Source organism: Manis pentadactyla, chromosome 7 (genome assembly GCF_030020395.1).
Source record: "Manis pentadactyla isolate mManPen7 chromosome 7, mManPen7.hap1, whole genome shotgun sequence".
NCBI classification, from domain to species: Eukaryota; Metazoa; Chordata; class Mammalia; order Pholidota; family Manidae; genus Manis; species Manis pentadactyla.
The window spans coordinates 144,784,515-144,804,086 of NC_080025.1; the positions used below are offsets into that span (position 1 = coordinate 144,784,515).

General features: G+C 36.0%; 1 protein-coding gene across 22 annotated transcripts in view; it reads right to left on the reverse strand.

The window, feature by feature from the left end:
- Positions 1-19,572, reverse strand: part of KMT2C (lysine methyltransferase 2C) — a 295,862-nt gene that overhangs the window by 110,829 nt on the left and 165,461 nt on the right. For all 22 annotated transcript variants that reach the window (XM_036899485.2, XM_057504924.1, XM_036899506.2 and 19 more), the window contains exons 7-9: positions 12,038-12,200; positions 4,651-4,822; positions 2,679-2,793 (exon numbers count right to left, since the gene is read on the reverse strand). In XM_036899485.2, the coding sequence (XP_036755380.2) occupies positions 2,679-2,793; positions 4,651-4,822; positions 12,038-12,200 (450 nt within the window). The remainder of the gene's footprint in view (positions 1-2,678; positions 2,794-4,650; positions 4,823-12,037; positions 12,201-19,572) is intronic.

A 19,572-nucleotide genomic window follows, 5' to 3' on the forward strand; every position in this document is an offset into this window, starting at 1 on the left:
ATTAAAACTACAATGAGATATCACCTCACACCAGTAAGGATCACCACCATCCAAAAGACAAACAACAACAAATGTTGGCGAGGTTGTGGAGAAAGGGGAACCCTCCTACACTGCTGGTGGGAATGTAAACTAGTTCAATCATTGTGGAAAGCAGTATGGAGGTTCCTCAAAAAACTCAAAATAGAAATACCATTTGACCCAGGAATTCTACTTCTAGGACTTTACCCTAAGAATGCAGGAGCCCAGTTTGAAAAAGACATATGCACCCCTACGTTTATCGCAGCACTATTTACAATAGCCAAGAAATGGAAGCAACCTAAGTGTCCATCAGTAGATGAATAGATAAAGAAGATGTGGTACATATACACAATGGAATATTATTCAGCCATAAGAAGAAAACAAATCCTACCATTTGCAACGTCATGGATGGAGCTAGAAGGTATTATGCTCAGTGAAATAAGCCAGGCAGAGAAAGATAAGTACCAAATGACTTCACTCATATGTGGAGTATAAGAACAAAGAAAAAACTGAAGGAACAAAACAGCAGCAGACTTACAGAACCGAAGAATGGACTAACAATTACCAAAGGGAAAGGGACTGGAGAGGATGGGTGGGAAGGGAGGGATAAGGGGGGTGGAAAGAAAGGGGGCATTATGATTAGCATGTATAGTGTTGGGGGGCACGGGGAGGACTGTGCAACACAGAAAAGACAAGTAGTGATTCTACAGCATCTTACTATGCTGATGGACAGTGACTGTAATGGGGTTTGTGAGGGGGACTTGGTGATGGGGGGAGTCTAGTAAACATAATGTTCCTCATATAATTGCAAATTAATGATACCAAAAAAAAAAACTAACTACCATAGATAAAACTAATGTCTAGCTTCATGTCTATTCTATAAAATTAAGGTAATAGAAAAATAACCTGAGGGGTGTGTAGAGATGGCTTATCTACCTATACCCTAATAGGAAATGAAAATTAGATAAAAAAATATTTCTTAATCTGTCTAGGTAAAAAGCCCTGTTACTCAAGTAAATACATAACAGAATAGGGAGAAATAGCATAATATAATTGGATAAACTAGACATTACAAGACAGAAAACCTGATTTTATCCCCTATTCTGCCTCTACAAATAAGCAAACCTGGACAACTTGTTTAACCACTAGGCCCTCACCAGCTGCCAATCTAGAATGTACTAATTTACCTAATACAGATTTCAAAGGAAGCACATGAAATATTTGACAATGGATTCATCCCAGAGAACAAATAAAGGTCATAGTAAATATTATTTGTACATATCTTCAAACAGAAAAAAAATGTTTTATTCAACTGAGAATTAAACGAGTTATTCTTATTCTTTCTGCTTTCACTTTAAGAATTTAAATTTTGTGTTCCACGGACAAATAATTCTTAAATCTGTTGTTCTTTACCTGGTACTATACTAACTGGCCCGTAGGTAGAGTTGTCAGACAACCCGCAGTGTTTAGAGAGACAGCCACACAGCCTCAGTAAATTCCTCAGGAAGCCTAAAGAGGCCTGCTTGGAACACCTCAGGGTTAATAAAGATGCAAACAACAAAACAGATGGAACTTTGGAGGGGAATCAAGTGACTAAAAAATATGCAGAAAACTTATAAATAACTGCAAATACATCTTGAAAGTGTCTATAAAGCAGAAAGACTGGTATCCTAATAAAAGAGAAATGAAAAATGTCTATAGACCTTAGTCTAACTCTCAAAACCAGAGGAACTTTAAACAGCCATCTAAAAAATAAGCCAACAATCAGTACAACTACCATGGGGGAGGTACAATACACATATACATATTCATATACAATATGATTCCAAATATTTAATATAAGGGTATACACAAATACATGTACACATTACAAAGTGTGATGTACATATAAAACCACTATAATCACCTAAGAGCCAACTGATCAAAATGTACTGTATTTTATCCCTGGATTTTAAATTAATGGATTTTAAAGCTGTATTTCAGTGTTTCAGTTTCCTCATATGGGGAGTTTCTGGGAAGATTAGAGATAAATCATTCAAGAACAAATTCTAAGCCATGAAGCACCATACATCTGTTAGTTAACAGGTTCATAGCAGCATTTTTATAACAGCCTAAAATCATAAACCCCAATGCTCACCCATAGGTGATTCAATAAACAAATTGTGGTATCTCCACTACTCAGCAATAAAAGGGAATCATTACTAGTATGTGTAACAATATGGATACAGCTCAAAATACTCACAGTGAGCTTAAAGAGCCAGAACAGAACGCCCCTGCCCCACAAAAAAGAGTATATACTATACCAAGTCATTTACATAAAATTCTAGAAAAAAGAAAACTAATCTATGGTGAGAGCAAACTGCCTAAAAAGAAGAGGTTTAGGTGAACAGTTGAAAAAGAGAATTCCCAAGGGGCACCATGAAACTTTTAGGGGTGATTAAGTATGTTCATTATCTTGAAGGTGATGATGGTTTCATGAGTGTATACATGTGTCAAATTAAATTACAGACTTGAAATATATGCAGTTTACTGGATATCAATTATACATCAATAATGCTGTTTTTCAAAAAAACTGATGGTCATGTATATATTTGAATAGGTATTTGATCTATATAAAAAACATACAGATGATATTTTCCTTAAAAACATAAACAACTTACTTTGCATTTCCAGCCATTGGTTGGTACTGATTTCATAACTGGTTGAAGACAAAAAGTATGATACCCTTTGTCACACGTATCACACACTAGCATCTTGCTATCTTCTCCCGATTGTCTAAAAAATAAGATAGCATTAATGATGCCTTATCTTTAAACTTATGTTTGTAATGTAGGTAATCATGAAAATAATCCATCCTAGGAACTGCCCGGTTCATAAATACCTCAGTGTCTGTTTTTGCACATATAATGATAGAGGTAACTAACCCCCTAGAGGATGAGACAGACATCTTCCTAAGGTCCCTAAAGGATTACCCTGACTGAATGCTCATTTAGGGTGAACCTCCTTTAGTCATGTTAGGATCCCTGCAAAGCAGGAGGTGTTAAGGCAAGATGAATGACTCCAATCTTTACTTTTTTTAAACATTTCATAAACCAGCCTTTCTGCAGAAGGAGATAACTGACAGGAGATGCTGCATGGAAAGAAACAAATCTTAGCACAGTAAACTGGAAAGACACTATCAGAAAACAAGAGGATCAAATTTGGCATCAGGTCTATATTCAGACTGCTGTTTTTCCAGCAGTGTTACTCTTGAATAACTCAGACTTGAGTCTCTTAGTTTCAAGTACAAAATGTGAAAAATAATCAAAGATTAATATGACAAATATAACTCTAGTTGAAGAGTTTAGAAAACATTCATTAAGCAGTAAGTGCTAAATAAATAGGTATAACATTCTTATCATAATTATTAAGAACTGTAGTCAAAAACCTAGTCTTCCTCTAAACACTCTTCTGCCTCAAAGATTGGGCCCCAGCCCTACAGCATGATCTCTGCCTTGATTCTTGGTTATTAATCACTCTCAGATACTAAGAATTTAATTCAAGAGAAGGGGAAAAGAAAAATGGGAAAGCAAGAAGAAGAGCTGAGAGAGGACCCACTGAGTAAAACCTGGAGATAAATACAAGTAAAAAGGAGATGGTTAGCTGGCCTCCAGTTACCTCACTCAGCTTAACAAATTCTACATATAAAATGGCATATTTTATTTCTTTAGCTACATGGCAAGATCTTGAAGGAAAAGCACTCTTCAAATTCTCTTATTCCTTCCCAAGAAACTAGGCACAGATATGAGGTATCAAATAAGTGTTTACTGATATTTTAATTTTTGCCAAAAAATAAAAGCACATGGTTCTACTTATTCCACATAATTCTAAGATATTGATGCTTATCATAATCAAATTAAATTACAATTAAAACAGACTGATCATGTCAGTGATGGGCATAATTTCTTCTCATTACAGAAGTCCTCAGCTTTTAAGTAACTGCTGTAGATGCAGGTAACATCCCCAAATTCTCAGCATGAGGAAAAAAAAATCACAGAAAAGATTGGAGAGATGACCAAAGGATGGAATACAACAAATAGGAAAAGGTAACTGTTATAGACTCAACGTGTCAAAATACTTTGTTTCAGTATTACTGTGACTAGGATCTACTAAAGTAACTCCTTCCCACAGATATAGATACAGATTTTTTTCAAACAGCAGGCTTAGTATAAATGTTCTTCCTGGAATGGAAATTCAAGTGTATCGCTGATTCTTGGGCACACTCTACTACTTTAAGTAGTTAGAGGTTTATTTTCCTACCTTCCTGGTCTCCCTCAAAACTGCTTTGTTTTTCTAATGCTTATGTCTTTAGATTGTTAATCTCACTCATTTTAAAGTTGTTGGCAAATTTAAATTAGCTTTTAATGAATGATGAATCTGAATTACTAATATTAGTTTTTGTTTAGACTTGTTTCAAAGTAATATAAATGTTAATAAATATCTAGTAATTTTTTTAAGACATGGTGGAGTCAGTGTGAAGGAATACAGCCGCAGAATGAACAACCTTTGTCATATTACACAAACCTTAGAGCACCTGATAATAGGGTCTCTCTCAAACTCAATACACACCTTGGAGTTGAAATTAAGACTTACTTGCAGTTCTGGCACACTTTGCACTCAGGACATTGCCAACCTGCACGTTTTAATGGAGTAACCGCTATATCCAGGCACATTCCATGATAGTGCTGACCACAAGTAGTACAAAAGAACTGATCTAAGAGGTCTCCCGGGCTGTCGCACACTGCACAGTTTGCATCTTCCTTTGCTATAATTAATAGTAAAACAATGAAATCGTTGTATAAGAATTTATTATTTTTCTGACTTCACAGTTTAAAAATCACTTGAAGGGAATTAGCATGGTAAATCTTTCAGACACGAAGTTATCGACATCAACTGATATCCATTCAGAGTAAGGTCTCAGTAAGAACTCTATGACGTATTTAGCCTAAAATCTAATCACATTAAATTTAATCTTGTAGTTTTGCCATTACTTGTATCTATATTTACTTGAGACCATAAGCAATTCTTAATTTTTCTATCCCTCATACAATGACAATGCAGGACACCTAGCAAATGCTCAGTATATGCTTGTCGAAAAGAACCAAACAGGGAAATATCAACTGAGAGCAGCTTTAAAGTGCAAAAGAAAACATTTGGGTGTTAAATATATTTTGAAATTAACGATATCAGGTAAGAGAAAAAATTAAATATTATCAATTACATTAAGATGCTTTTTTGACTATTTTTTACTCAAGTGAAGTAAGGTTTTTTAGTAATAGAAAATATTGCCTGAAGAAGAACATTAAAGATGGGAGCTATATATCCATACACAAATAGTATTTCATATACTAATTCTGTATTAATTGCCAGTTGTAAGATAGATTAAAATATATATAATTATGGACATCATCTATCCCAATGTGGATTAAAAGATATAGCACTTTATAAAAGTTCTTTTACCATCTAAAACATAAAATACATGTACGCCTTGCCAAGAACCAGTTAAACTAGTGCATATTCAATAAGGAAACGAATGTATTCTAAAGTCCTAATACATCGATGATATACATAAATATGCCTATATCTGACACTTATGTTTTCAACTAAATGTTTTTTGATTAGCTGATTATCCTTGGGCTGTTTTAATTCATATATTTGAACTTTTTTTTTATTATTGAAGGTTTAGTCAGTTCTCTCTGGCTCTAAGCTCTTTGTACTTTCTTTCTTTCTAGTCAAGCATCTTCAAACAGTAATCATCTATTCCTTTTACTTACACCAGGAGTGCATCAGTGGTTTTGTGGGTCATAGAAATCTCTGGCATATAGATTTTGTTTTTATTTAAGAATCCTTTTTTAGCAGTACAAAAACAAGCCCTGGGATGCATTTGGACAGCAAATCCAATCCCTGATGCCTCCAAACCCACCATTTCATCTGAAGCTACTGTAATGAGTCCCCTTTGACACCCAATGGTTACTTTTTAGACCTGATCTTAGTTTCACTTTGCAGCATTTACATTACTATTTATTCCCAATTAAAATTTCCCTTACCTTCGCTTCTGCGATGGCAGCGTTTTCCTGACTTCCCCTTAGACTTCCTATACTTCCACCTCATCCTGTGTTGGCTTTTGTACCTCTGTAATCCCTCTCAGTGCTGGGCTTTCTCAGGATTTCATGCTGCTCCTTCTTTTCTAATTCCCCATGGTTTCCCTTTGTGATAACATCAACTCCCAAGTCATAAAATATGGCCACGATTCCCAGATACATACTGTCAGCCCCAAACTTCTTTCTAAACCCCAAAACGTTGTTTTCAAGTCTCACTGGACCTCAATAGCCACAAGTACTAAAAATACTCAAACTCACACCTCTAAAATAAAAGTTTTTAACCTACACATGTCCATTTTTCTGAGTCAGCCAGGTAAAGGCAGAAACTTCAGCATCTCTACTGACTCTTAATTCTTCCTTGATTCAACCATCCAACGAGACACCAATTTTTATTGAGTAAACTCATCATACAGCCTTCCTCCATCCACATGTGCAGTCCGGTCCATCGTGATCCACCTTGGTGACTGCAGGACCTTCTACATGGACTCCTTCTTATGGTTCCGACCTACCTCCTGTCTAAGTCGTCTACACATCCAGAGCTATTTTTCAAAACTAAATCTAACTTTAATGCTCTGCTTAAATTAAAACATCATAAATACCTCCTTCTTTACCTAAAAGAAAAAGAAATTAACATTTTCTAGTATGAGGGGGAAAGGAGACCCCCAACTCCTTTCCAGCTGAATCTCAGAACTGCTCATATGCTCCCTAGTCACATCAAGCAGGCTGCCGTGCACATATACAACATGCTGTTCAATGCTCGTGTGCTTATATACACTCTGTTCCCTCTGCTGGATATTTTGTTCCTTTGCTGTGCCCTTAGGCCACCCTGAAAAGGCCCTCAAAGCTCTGTTCAAACATACTCCCTGAATATCTAATGGTACCATACCTAAATGCCCATTTAGTTGCCAAATATTCCTTTTCCTCATAGCTTAAAAGAAATTGTTACATAATCAATTAAATCATAACACCACACCGAGAGCCCTTGAAGAGTAGCGCCTTGCCTTTTGCACCTGTGTATCCAAGATTGCCTAGCACAAATCACCTATTAAATACATCTTAAATGAAGGACTTGCTTCTAAAATCACTTTTAAATGACTCCTCAGTTGATAAGCCTTTTAAATGTAATAAGGTGAATTATTTTCCTTAATATTAAAAGAGAGTGTCAATATTTACTCATTCAAGCTTTGTACATTTGAAAACTAATCTGATTTTTTGCCATCAGAAACTGACACAAATACTAGACTTTGGTTATCAGATATTCAGTTCATCTTTCTATTTTAACTTGTCAGAATACTGTCTAAAATGCTTCTGTGAAAGTTTAGAGTTTGCTACTCTGACATTTAAACTTGCCATAGTAGCTGCTAGTCCCATATGGCTACTGAGCAACTGAAATGTGATCAGTCCAAATTGAGATGTGCTGTACGTATTACATGCACTCCAGATACCAAAAGGAAAAAAATGTAATGTCAAGTATCTCACAATTTTTAATTGATTACATGTTGAAATATTAACATTAGATATACTGGGTTAAATATATATATTTTAAATTGATTTCAAAATATTTTTACTTTTTTAAACATGACTACTAGAAAAATTTTAATTACGTACATTGCTCACATCATATTTGTATTGCACAGCACTGTTCTATACAGCAAAGCCCATTCTACAACAAGGTATCACTATGGCAGAGATTACTTTTTATTCTATGGGAGTTTCCAGCAATTCCTTAATAGGACAACACTGTCATGTTTTTGGTTAGTATGGATCATTGGTAATAAATTAGGCAAGGAAAGACATCCATATGATACCTCTGGTCCAAAACCACTTACGATGCATTATGTAAAAATAATAACAGAAAAAAGCACTACATAAAGAAATGAGGTTAGTTCCAACCATTTCCCCAGTCAGGGAGAAGATTTGTACAGAAATACTTAAAACAGCCTTTGGAGCTTATGCATAAGAAGACGATATTACTGGATAGCTTAAGTGTCATGTCAGAAATAAGCATATGTACATATGCATACATGTATGTCTGCAAGCACAGAGAGATTAAGTTTGAGGCAATAATCAAACAACTAATTGAAGTAGTTTTTCTTCAGGCAGTTGGAAAAGCAGAAAAGCTTGAGTGAGAGACTAAAGCTAATTTAAGAGAGGACGGGAGTAAAATCCAAGTCAATTTGGCTCCAAAGATCATGCTCTTTACTATTAATCAATACTGACTCCCACTATACAAGGGCAAAAAAGAGAAAGAATATCTGAGCATGTACAAAAGGAAAGTGGCTGCAGAGACAGAGTAAAGAAGCTAAATGATGTAGGGGGAGTGAGAGAACAGTGGGAGAAACAGAATGAGCTTTGGACAAGGTCACTTCCTAAGTGACAGCTGGGATGAGAGAAGAGATGGAGGGAAAGACAAGAACACTGAGCTTAAATTAGAAGGGAGCTTATCATAGATCCTTAAACTTGGTGAAGTTGCAAAGCAAAACTACTGCTTAAGAAAGTCTAGACAGCACCTGAGAATAAATGCACTGGTGCAGAGCAACAGAAGTCAAACTGTTGTCAGAAAGCATCAATCTAAGCACCAAATCAGCACAGCTTTGTAGCTTCCATCAACATTACAGCACCTATTAATTATGCTTTCCTTACTAACAGGACACTGTGCTGGGTGACTTGCCCATCAAATGGAATCTCTAGAAAGAGAAAGTAGATCACTGATGTTTCCCAGAGAGGCTGGTCCATGTAGTAGGCAGGAAGGTAAGAAAGAAAGGTCAGCACGCTGACAGAATTTAGGGTAACAGAAAGTAGCAGGACTTGGTGTCAAGAGATACTAAGACAACCAAGAAAATGAGGCTGGAATTAAAAGCATAAATGAAGTAAAAGTTGTGAAAGCTGAAAGACGACACTAAACACGGGAAAGGGGAGTGGGTTAAGAGTTAACAGCATTTCCAAGTTAAACCTGCAAAGAATTCTGACTGCAGACAGAACAAAATCCAGACCCCTCCCTGTTTATAAGGCCTACATGGCTGCATCTTTGTTCACCCTGACGCCGTCCCCACTGTCCACCCAGTAGACGCTGTGTTCCAGGCACAGCTGCCCAGCCACGCCAAGCTCACTCCTCAGGGCCTGTTCAGTAGCTGTGCCCTCTGCCTGCAATGTTCTTTCCTCTGATCTTGCATGACTGGCTCCTTGACTTTCAGCTTTAACTAAGAGGAAAAGTACTACTCAAGAAGTGTATCTGGCTACGTCTCCTAGATGGATATTTAGTGTAAAATTTTCTGACAATACAAATTTCATGAATCCTTGCATCGTCATGAAAATAATGTTGGAGCCATGACCCCATTTCTCTGTGACAGAGCACCCTCGAGTTGTTTTCCGATGGAAAGCTTGGCCTTGCTCACAGGTGCTCTCTTTGCTGGGATTTCTTTCTAATGAGGTTTTGTGGGGGTTTTTTAGATTTTTTTTATGCCAGTCTTACTCCTAACTCAGCTAACTACCACAGATACTGCTCTACACTTAGCCAGCAGCATCAAGTATTTTTCTCAATGTATACTTATAACTTAAGCCTTAGACAGAGGTAAAATAACCTTTTATAAAGCAATTCAGATATACATGGTACAGTGCTATGTGATTTTCATTAATTGTCATTTAGCCCTCATAATAACAATGTCATTTCAGATATCCCCATTTTTAAAACATAGAAAGTACCTTCTGCTATGACACACAATTAGGACAGCTAAAAATATTTATGAAAAACTTTATGAAGACTATTGCAGAGTCTTTTATATTACTGGAATGCATTCTATCCACAACATTCTCTGTATCTGTGGATTAAGACAGATGGTCAGAAAGCTGTGTATTGAGACTACATTGTTTAACATCCCCAAGGAACAGAATTTACTCAACTGGGCTTTGGTTTTGTACCACTGGCTTATTCTGAGGGCTGTTACAAGAAATTTCCCTATGGGACTTGCTTTTTATACTTCAAGGCAGCTACTTTAAGATAGTTTTTCACCATAGCACACAGTGTACATACATTCTCAGTATCAAGTGAATTCCTGGGATGTTGCTGTGAATCGGGTAACTGTGTCCCCTTCTCTGCCTGTCTGCTGTGAATCTCTGGAGCCACATTCCTGTGGAAGTCTACGAAGTGGGTGTGTATTTTAGGTCTCAGTACCCCTACTGCCTTCATATTTATCCTATCCTTATTTTCCCATGGCCAAATTTCCTTACTTTAATTTTATCCTACTGTCATTGTATTTTTATGAGTCTCCATAAGTCCATTTTAGAACAAGGCAGCATATCCTCCAGCTTTATATTGCCAAAATGGACCTTTCACTATATACGTGATAAGTGACAGCACCTCAGCTCGCCTCAGTTCCTACTTGTCCTTATTTTACACAACAATTTACAGTCTCTACCATATAGATGAGATGTGCGCTACTGGAACAGTCTGCAGCAGAAAAAGCAGCACTGACATGAAGTAACACAATTTCTAACATCAGAAACATAGTCATAGAAAAGTCTCCATGTAGTTTACTGAAGTCTAAAGCATAAGTACAAAAGGCTCAATAAATTCAGATTCTTAAACACACACAATTTTGTTTGATTGGCAAAATACATTATTTGCCACTGACAATATAATCAACTCTGATGACTGACATCACAGTGTGTGCACATACTGAGATAATTCACTACATGGGGTCTTAAAATAAGTAACACCCATTAACAGTTGCTGTGCATTAATGTCCTTTTTCTCTCAGACTTAATACTGTATAATCCAAAATATTAAAAAAATTTAAAATCCCTTATTAGCCTAAATATAATTTGACATTTTAGTTTGCCTCACCTATAATTTATGTCTGCATAGTGATTAATGGCAACGTGGTAATATATGTAGACACAAAATTATTGTAACTGAAGATGCAATTATGATACTGAACAAAGATAATAAAAAGAATAATGATTATAAAATCTAACTGTATTTGAGATTAGTTTAAGCCTAAAGTAATTTTATATTTATGTTTCACAGCGCAGGAAAAGATAAGAAAAAAAGCCTTCTTTGACATTGCTGAGAAATAGGTAGAAGTTAACAATTAGGTAACTAAATAGTGACATAAAAAAGACCAAATAAAGCACCACAGAGATTTCATAATGGAACTGGAAATCCAGTTCACTAGGGGACAAAGATTCCAAAGCATGCATGCTCAGTGGAAACCCACATAGTGAGAAAAAGGTAAGATCTCTATTCAATGATAAAGACAGGAAAGAGTTACAATTTTCTGTGTAACATAAATTTCAAATTTTTTAACATTTTCACTTAGTTATAAAAATCATTTGGAAAAGAAAGAAAAATAGTACAATTGAGGAGTACAGATACCCAAGACAGAGGAATCAAGCAGAGGCCAGACAGAGATTCCTATTACGACTTCAGGGCTATAAAATTTCCAACAATTTCGTAAGTGTTTGGTGATCCTAATCTTGTACCTCCAGAAATAACACATGAGTGAATCTTCTAATTCTCCAACTGGGTGGTTTTTGTGTAAAATACACGAAATACTATTTAACTTTTTAAATAACTTACTTTATAGAACACTGTAAAATACTATATACTCAGTATTTCTACCTTTGTGGTTTAAATTTTTTTTAAGTAAGTAAAACCATGAAACTATGATTAAATTTTTGAGGAAATAACCTTTGGATTTAACTTCAACGATATTGTTGATAACAAATTACCCCCAAGGATCTTGGCAAAGATCCTTCATATTATTAAAAGTGTAATGGTAAATTTTAAGACAAACAGCAAAACATTTAGGGACCTCACATTTGTTATTTCAAGTAAATACATTGTTAAATGTATACAAATGTATCTGTAAGGAACTCACCCCTTTCAGGAGCTTGGTCAATGTGCTCTGGACAAAGAAGGAAGAAGTGACCGAAGTCCTGAAAGGTGCCGGCTCCAGCAGCACAAGGGTAATGGTACGTCTGGGTACATTTCTCTTCACAGCATTTGATAGTGGCTCCAAGGTGCTTACAAAATGCACATCGCTGAAAGGAGGCAAAGGGGAAAGAAATCTCTTTATAAAGCCTGGAAAAGGAACATTCAAATGCAGGGCTAGAGAGGTATAAAAATGTCTTTGTACATTAATAGCAAAACAATTTGAACCTGAAGAACACTAAATAAAAGATCAGTTAGAAATAGTAAAATTTAAGGTACTCAATTCAGTGCTCAGTGTAATAGTTTAATCCTTCCATTCAAATTTAGAAAGTTAGCATTTCACTTTTTTTCTACTGACTTGGTCAGAAGCATACAACTAAAACTTTTTGTCATTACCAATATGGTTAAAAGGGCAGTTTTCAATTTGAAAGTTATTTTAATAGTGCTTAAATCCCAATCAACACATAACATGGGTATATACTATCTACAAAACCTCTTACTATTTTCACCCTGCCTAAGCATTAATATGAAGTAAACTAGTCAATCACTGAATAAGTTAATGAAGGAAAACGATATGGCTAAAGACACATACAAAAAATCTATATACTTCACTGTAGCAATCAGTTTCAAGTTTCTTAATAAAAGCTGGAGATGTGAAGAAAGACTAACTTAGCTGAGTATCTCATCCCCAGCCCCCCACTTCCATCTGCCTCTACTCCCTTCCAAATGTTAAAAGCAAAGAAATAGCTCCAAACCACAGGGAAAGTCGAGGGCAACTGTGTAAAGCAGTCAATACAGGTATCGATGCTGCTGCTCTGATTACTCATCTTCCCCGAATGACAGCCAGCAAACTTCCTCAGCCTCCCCATCCCAGCCCGGGGGTCATTTTCTCTGTGGAGCCTATGGTGGTGACCTGCACCACACAGCATAAATTCTCTCTTTGTAGGAGATGCCTGGCTATCCTGTATATGCTTTTGTTTTGGCAGTTATACTACTGCACAGTCATTATTTTTCTTTTTTTCATCCTAGTCCATGATCCTCGGTAGAGGCACCAGATTGTACTATCTTTGTATTCTGCATCACCATAAATGTTGCTTGACATAGAAAGACCCTGATAAACGGGTGTTCATAATCATACATACTAAATGGATTTCACTTTTGGTCATCTCAGTGCAAGTGTGGCTCACAAATAGTGTAACAGAAATGACAGTGAAGTGAAATGGGACAATCTGTGGTAAAACTAAGCCTCATGTAACAGACAGAGTTGCTAATATCACTATGAATATCTTCACATGCTAATATACCAATTCTATATTCGCTAATCACAGTAATAATAGTTTTTAAATTATAATTTCAATGTTTTGTGTGTAAATTTACATAAGTTGTCACATGACATCAAACTCTTCCTCATAAGTATCAGTTCATCACACTGAATCAATATAAGAAAAGCTTAGTGTCTCCTGATGTGTCCTCTACACACTGAGAGTACCGTCAGCAGACCACCTAACGTGGGCCATGTCAGTAGCAATTGTTTTACTAAAGCTATGTTATGTTAACAAGTTTGGGGGGGTGGGGTTTTGTAGCTTCTGAGTAACTCATAAACACCAATTACACTGATGGCATTTTCATGTTATATAATGTCCACAAAATCACAGACTAATACATGCTTCAGTTCTCTTTTTGTACTCAAGAGTGTTATTGCATTAAAAAGAAAAAAAGAAATAAAGCCTCATTTCTCTTCTTTGATATAGTGTAACAACCAGCTTTTTCCAAACTGGATTTGTTTTATGTTCTAACCTCCCAAAAATATAATATGTTTATTACATTAACAGTACCTAGAATTAATAATACATATAACATCTAGGTATCTTTGTGTCATACTGCAAAGGCCAAGAAAATGTCGAGGGAGGAAATGCATTTATACGCCCAATAAATCACTGAAAAGTTTTCATATTAACTCATTAACACAGCAAAATTATTTCAGCTAAGCTGTTAAATCTAGACGCTCTATTATTTTTACAGCATATGGTAAGTTGTACAGAAGCCTTCTGCACTAAAAATAATTTTGGCAAATAAAATATAAAGACTTATTTAAGTGCATAATAAAGAAACAAAATAACTTAAATTGATCCTTTTCCCAATGTCTATATCATTTTAGAAACATCAACATGTTCTCTTAATCACATTTGCAATGGAAAATATTACATGACATTAGCTAAACTACTATGAGAAGTCCTGGAGTGAATCCAATATACTAATTTACAATAACATGTAAAGCTATCAGGGAATAGGAAGGAGGGAAATAAAATACTAACTGAATTTAAGCAAATTCTTCAAACCCATCTGTTAGAGATACATAGCTAATGAAAGGCATTTGGCATTGAAAAAAATGTATACTTTATATATATAGGCTGCAAAATATCTTTCTGAACCAAAAAGAAAGCATTTGTAAAATGTACAAAATATCAAAGAATAAATTTCCACAGGGAACTTCTCTAATAACATCAGCACTCTCATACACTACATATTAGAAATTAAACAAATTACCAACCAAGTAACAATTACAAAGCTAGTTAACATTTGGGGAGATGAAGGTAACATAATAGCTCTTAAATGGTTTATCAACTGCACAATTTATTTGAATCAATATTTAAAACTTCTAAATAGCATTTTTTCTACTTTTTAAAATTGTTTTTTAAAAAAAGAGATGGAAATGGAGAAAAAATTCTTACAACTTCTTTTGAATTTAGTCCAAGAACACATCCAGGAAAAAACTCTTAATGAGAGTTTATATTACTAACTGTAAGAATGAGGCTGAGGAACTTCCAAAACTTGTATATCACTAAACTGAAATAAGAATAGGTCTCCCCAAAGCAAATCTACACTACACAACAAAACAGAATCAACAAAATTCCAGGGATTAAGGTTAACGATGAATTAAAACATAGAAACAAGAAGTCTGACACTATTCCAAAGCTCAATTAATTATCAAGTATTTATTCTGTATCAACTATGGCAATGGGCTAAGCGCTGGAAGAAATATCAAATATTACTAGGTCTTCCACACACCAAACTGTTTTTAACCTATATGAAACTTTTTCTCTTACTACTCAGATGGGATTCTCCCAGATTAGGTAGTGAAGAATGACAACAGAAAGTAAAAGAAAAAGTAAAATGACATGGGAAACTAATCCAAAAGGTCCCATGTCTGTTTAGAAAGAGCACCAGAATGACAGCTATTAGGATTATACTCAGAGAAATTAGTCTAGAAAAAATTTATTAAAATATCTAACAATAAAAGCTAATGCTTATTAAGCATAATCTCCATTTAACAGAGAAGGGAGCTAAAAGACAGTCTCCATTTCTGTCCCACTTACCTCTGTATCACTACAAAAGCACCCAGGCCTACTGCCTCCCGAAGCAGAATATGCCAGCTTCAGATTAAAATCACACCTTGAAACACTGGCAAGATTTTAAGGTAACAAGGATAAAGGAAAAATTCTAGTAGCCTCACATAAAAGAAATAATAACATCATTAACAATGAAAGAGAATCAAGCACTACCTCTCATTAGCAGTACCAAATACAAAAACAAAACACAGCAATACCATCCAGTCTACAAAATATTATTTGTAACTAAAATTTTAATACCTGCTAAGTTAATATTCAAGTCCATGGATAATAAATGTAAATAGGTTAAATTTCCTTTCAAATATAGTTAACTTTCAAAATGTGCAAAATAGACGTCACATACACACACACACTTTACATATAAAAACACATACATACTTTATTTATGTTTATGTGTGTGTGCGTACTTGGGACACAGAGACACAAGAAATGAAAGCATAAAGAGGTGGAGGGGGAAGCACAGTCAAATTCTACCCAAAAGAAAGCAGGCTAAGCAGTACTGATTGCAAAGAAAACAGAATCCAAACCAAAAAGCACTGAACAGGGCTATGATAAAACTCATATGAAATAAATCTTACTTTATGGTAAATTCCAACAGAAGAAGAAACAGCCTTTCAAGTTTATATACCTAATGAATGTCCTTGACATGTAAAATGGAGTAGAAATACATGAATAGATTGGACTTTAACATAGCTCCCAGAAGTCAATATTAAGTTGGTATAAAATAAAGATATTTTCATAATAGTGATGGATTCAAACTTACACACAGATACAGATACCCATATTCCAAAAATAAATAATACTTTTTCTGTTCAAATGTATGTAGAATTCTTTTTAATTCACCATATATATGACCATAAAAAAGGTCCACAAATTCAAAAAAATCAGATACTTCCTAGGACATATTAAAAAAAAACAGGTATGTGCCAAACTTAATACATTAATAATTGTAAATTCACAATATAAGGATAAACTCCCAAATCTATCCACTACAAAAATTTAAAATTTTTTTCTGACAAATTTTTTTTTTTATCAAAAGAAAGAACATATTATTTTTGAAATGATTAAATAAGAAACATCACAATTTTGAGATGTGGCAACTTTGGTTCAGAAGAAAAAAATACAGCTTGAAAAATGCAAAACTCAGGACCAAACAATGAAAATAAATGAAGCTAGATTTGAAAACTGAAGCCAGTAAGAATCATCATACAATGCATGAGACTAGCCATTTAAGGAAGCAAACCCATCCTGATAGGATATTTGGGAAGATGTTATCAATGAGGCTCAGGTGCTAAATCTCTATCAAAAGAATTTTAATGTTTGCTTTAGAAAGATATGCCTGAAAGAGGGCTGACAGGAATAAAAATCAACCTATCAAACCAACTGTATATGACTTGGCCAGAAGTAATAAATATCTTGATGAGTGATTTGTTGTCCTGGCCCAGTTAGTTATTTTAGTTTGTAAACCAGTAAACATACATTACTGATACAGACCTTCACTAAAAAATATTACAACACCAGAATGGACATTGCCATCAACAAAATTTTTCTCTTGCCAGTATCCTTCCTTTCTGACCCACCCTCACTACTGTCACAGTAATCTTTACAAGGGAATCCCTGATACTTCTGGATCAGGTCCAAATTCTTAAATATGGCATTAGTTGTAAGCAAACTCCTAAAAGGCCTGCATCCAACCATGCCCCCCACCCCGAGGTGCCCCACCCTAATCGAGACTGTGAACACAATGAAATACTATGTCAGAGATTATACTATATCACATGGCAAAGGAATTTTGCAGATGTAATTAAGGATGCTTAACAACTGACTTTGAATTAATAGAAAAGGAGATTAATATAATCTAACCACACAATTCCTTTAAAAAGCAGAGAGTTTTCTCCAGCTGGTAGCAGAAACAGAAGTTTAAAAATTGTTTAAGACATAATAATGATTTGGCAGAGATCAAACCACGGGAGGTTCTTGAAATGCTATATTTGTTAGCTATTACTGTATGACAAATTACCATAAATTTAATGGCTTAAAAAGGAAACCATTTATTAGATCATAAGGAGATTTATTAGATCATTAGGAGATTTTCTGGAAAAAAAGAAAAGCGGGCACTTTAAAAGTCTTAAAGGGACAAGGGCTTAACAGGTGGATAAAATCATCCCAGCACACTCAGACCAGCAGGCTGGGAATCTTAAGGAACTTCAGGTGCCCTAACCCACTGGGTGGCAACGCAGCTCTGAAGCCCCTCACGGAGATAAGCAGCCTGCTGTTCATTCCCCTCCACTGGCACTGCAAGCAAACCAGCTGACCCACCATTGCTGCAGACCAGCCAGGGAGCAGCCCTGCCCACAACAACCAGTCTTCTCCCAGTGTGCAGCTAACCGGGCCAGACCCAGAGGCTGCTGCCTACGTGCAGCTGCCTGGTACAGGCAGAGGAAGCTGGCGCAAGGTCCAGAAGGCACAAAGGGGCACCATTCTCGCAGGAGAATACACACCGCACGCCTGCGACCCCCAGCAGTGCTCTAGGGCATCACAAGGGCCACCCCGCCCATGGCAGCCAGGGAATTAACCCAGAGACTGCTCACTGTGTGCAGGTAACCAGAACAGGTGGAGAAGGGCAAGGCAACCAGCAAGCAGGAAGGGACTTTGTTCTCCCAGCTGACAAATGCACCACTTGACGGCGATCACTTCTATCGCCATGAAAAGGCAGAAGACCTGGTCCAGTCCAAAATCACTCAAACAATGCCAGAGAGAGGGTCTGGTGACATGGATATAACCAATCTTGCTGAAAAATAATTCAAAATAAAAGTCATAATCATGCTGATGGAGCTGTAGAGAAATATGAAAGAGCTAAGGGAGGAACTCTGGTGGGAAATAACAAAAATGAAAGAATCAATGGAAGGAATTAAGAGTAGACTGGATGAGGGCAAGAGGCCGTTAGTGGAATAGAAATCAGAGAACAGGACTACAGAGAAGAAGAGGCAGAGAGAGATAAAAGGATCTCTAGGAATGAAAGAATATTAAGAGAACTGTCTGACCAATACAAAATGGAACAATATTTGCATAATAGGGGTACCAGAAGAAGAAGAGAGAGAAAAAGGGATAGAAAGTTTCTTTGAAGAAAAAGTTGCTGAAAACTTCCACAAGCTGGGGAAGGAAATAGTCTCTCAGACCATGGAAGTCCACAGATCTCCCAACACAAGGGACCCAAGGAGGACAACACCAAGACATGTATTAATTAAAATGGCAAAGACCAAAGACAAGGACAGGGTATTAAAGCAGCCAGAGAGAGAAAAAAGATCACCTACAAAGGAAAACCCATCAGGCTATCATCAGACTTCTCAACAGAAATCTTACAGGCCAGAAGAGAATGGCATGATATATTTAATGCAATGAAACAGAAGGGCCTTAAACCAAGAATACTGTATCCAGCAAGACCACCATTTAAATTTGAAGAAGGGATTAAATAATTTCCAGAAAAGCACAAGTTGAGGGAATTTGCCTCCCACAAACCACCTCTAAAGGGCATTTTAGAGGACTGCTCTAGATGGAAGTACTCCTAAGGTAAAATAGATGTCACCAGAGAAAATAAAATCACAGCAAAGAAAGCAGACCAACAAAACAAAAACTAAAGGCAAAAAATAAAATCAGCTATCCACAAAAGCACTCAAGGGAAACACAAAAGAGTAGAGAATAAAACACCTAACATATAAAGAGTGGAGGAGGAAGAATAAGAAGGGAGAGAAATAAAGAATCATCAGACAGTGTGTATAATAGCTCAATAAGTGAGTTAAGTTAGACAGAAAGATACTAAAGAAGCTAAACCTTGAACCTTTGGTAACCACGAATCCAAAGCCTGCAATGGCAATAAGTACACATCTATCAATAATCACCATAAATGTAAATGGACCGAATGCATCAATCAAAAGACACAGAGTAATAGAATGGATAAAAAAGCAAGACCCATCTATATGCTGCCTACAAGAGACTCACCTCAAACCCAAAGACATACACAGACTAAAAGTCAAGGGATAGAAAAAGATATTTCATGCAAATAGGGAGAAAA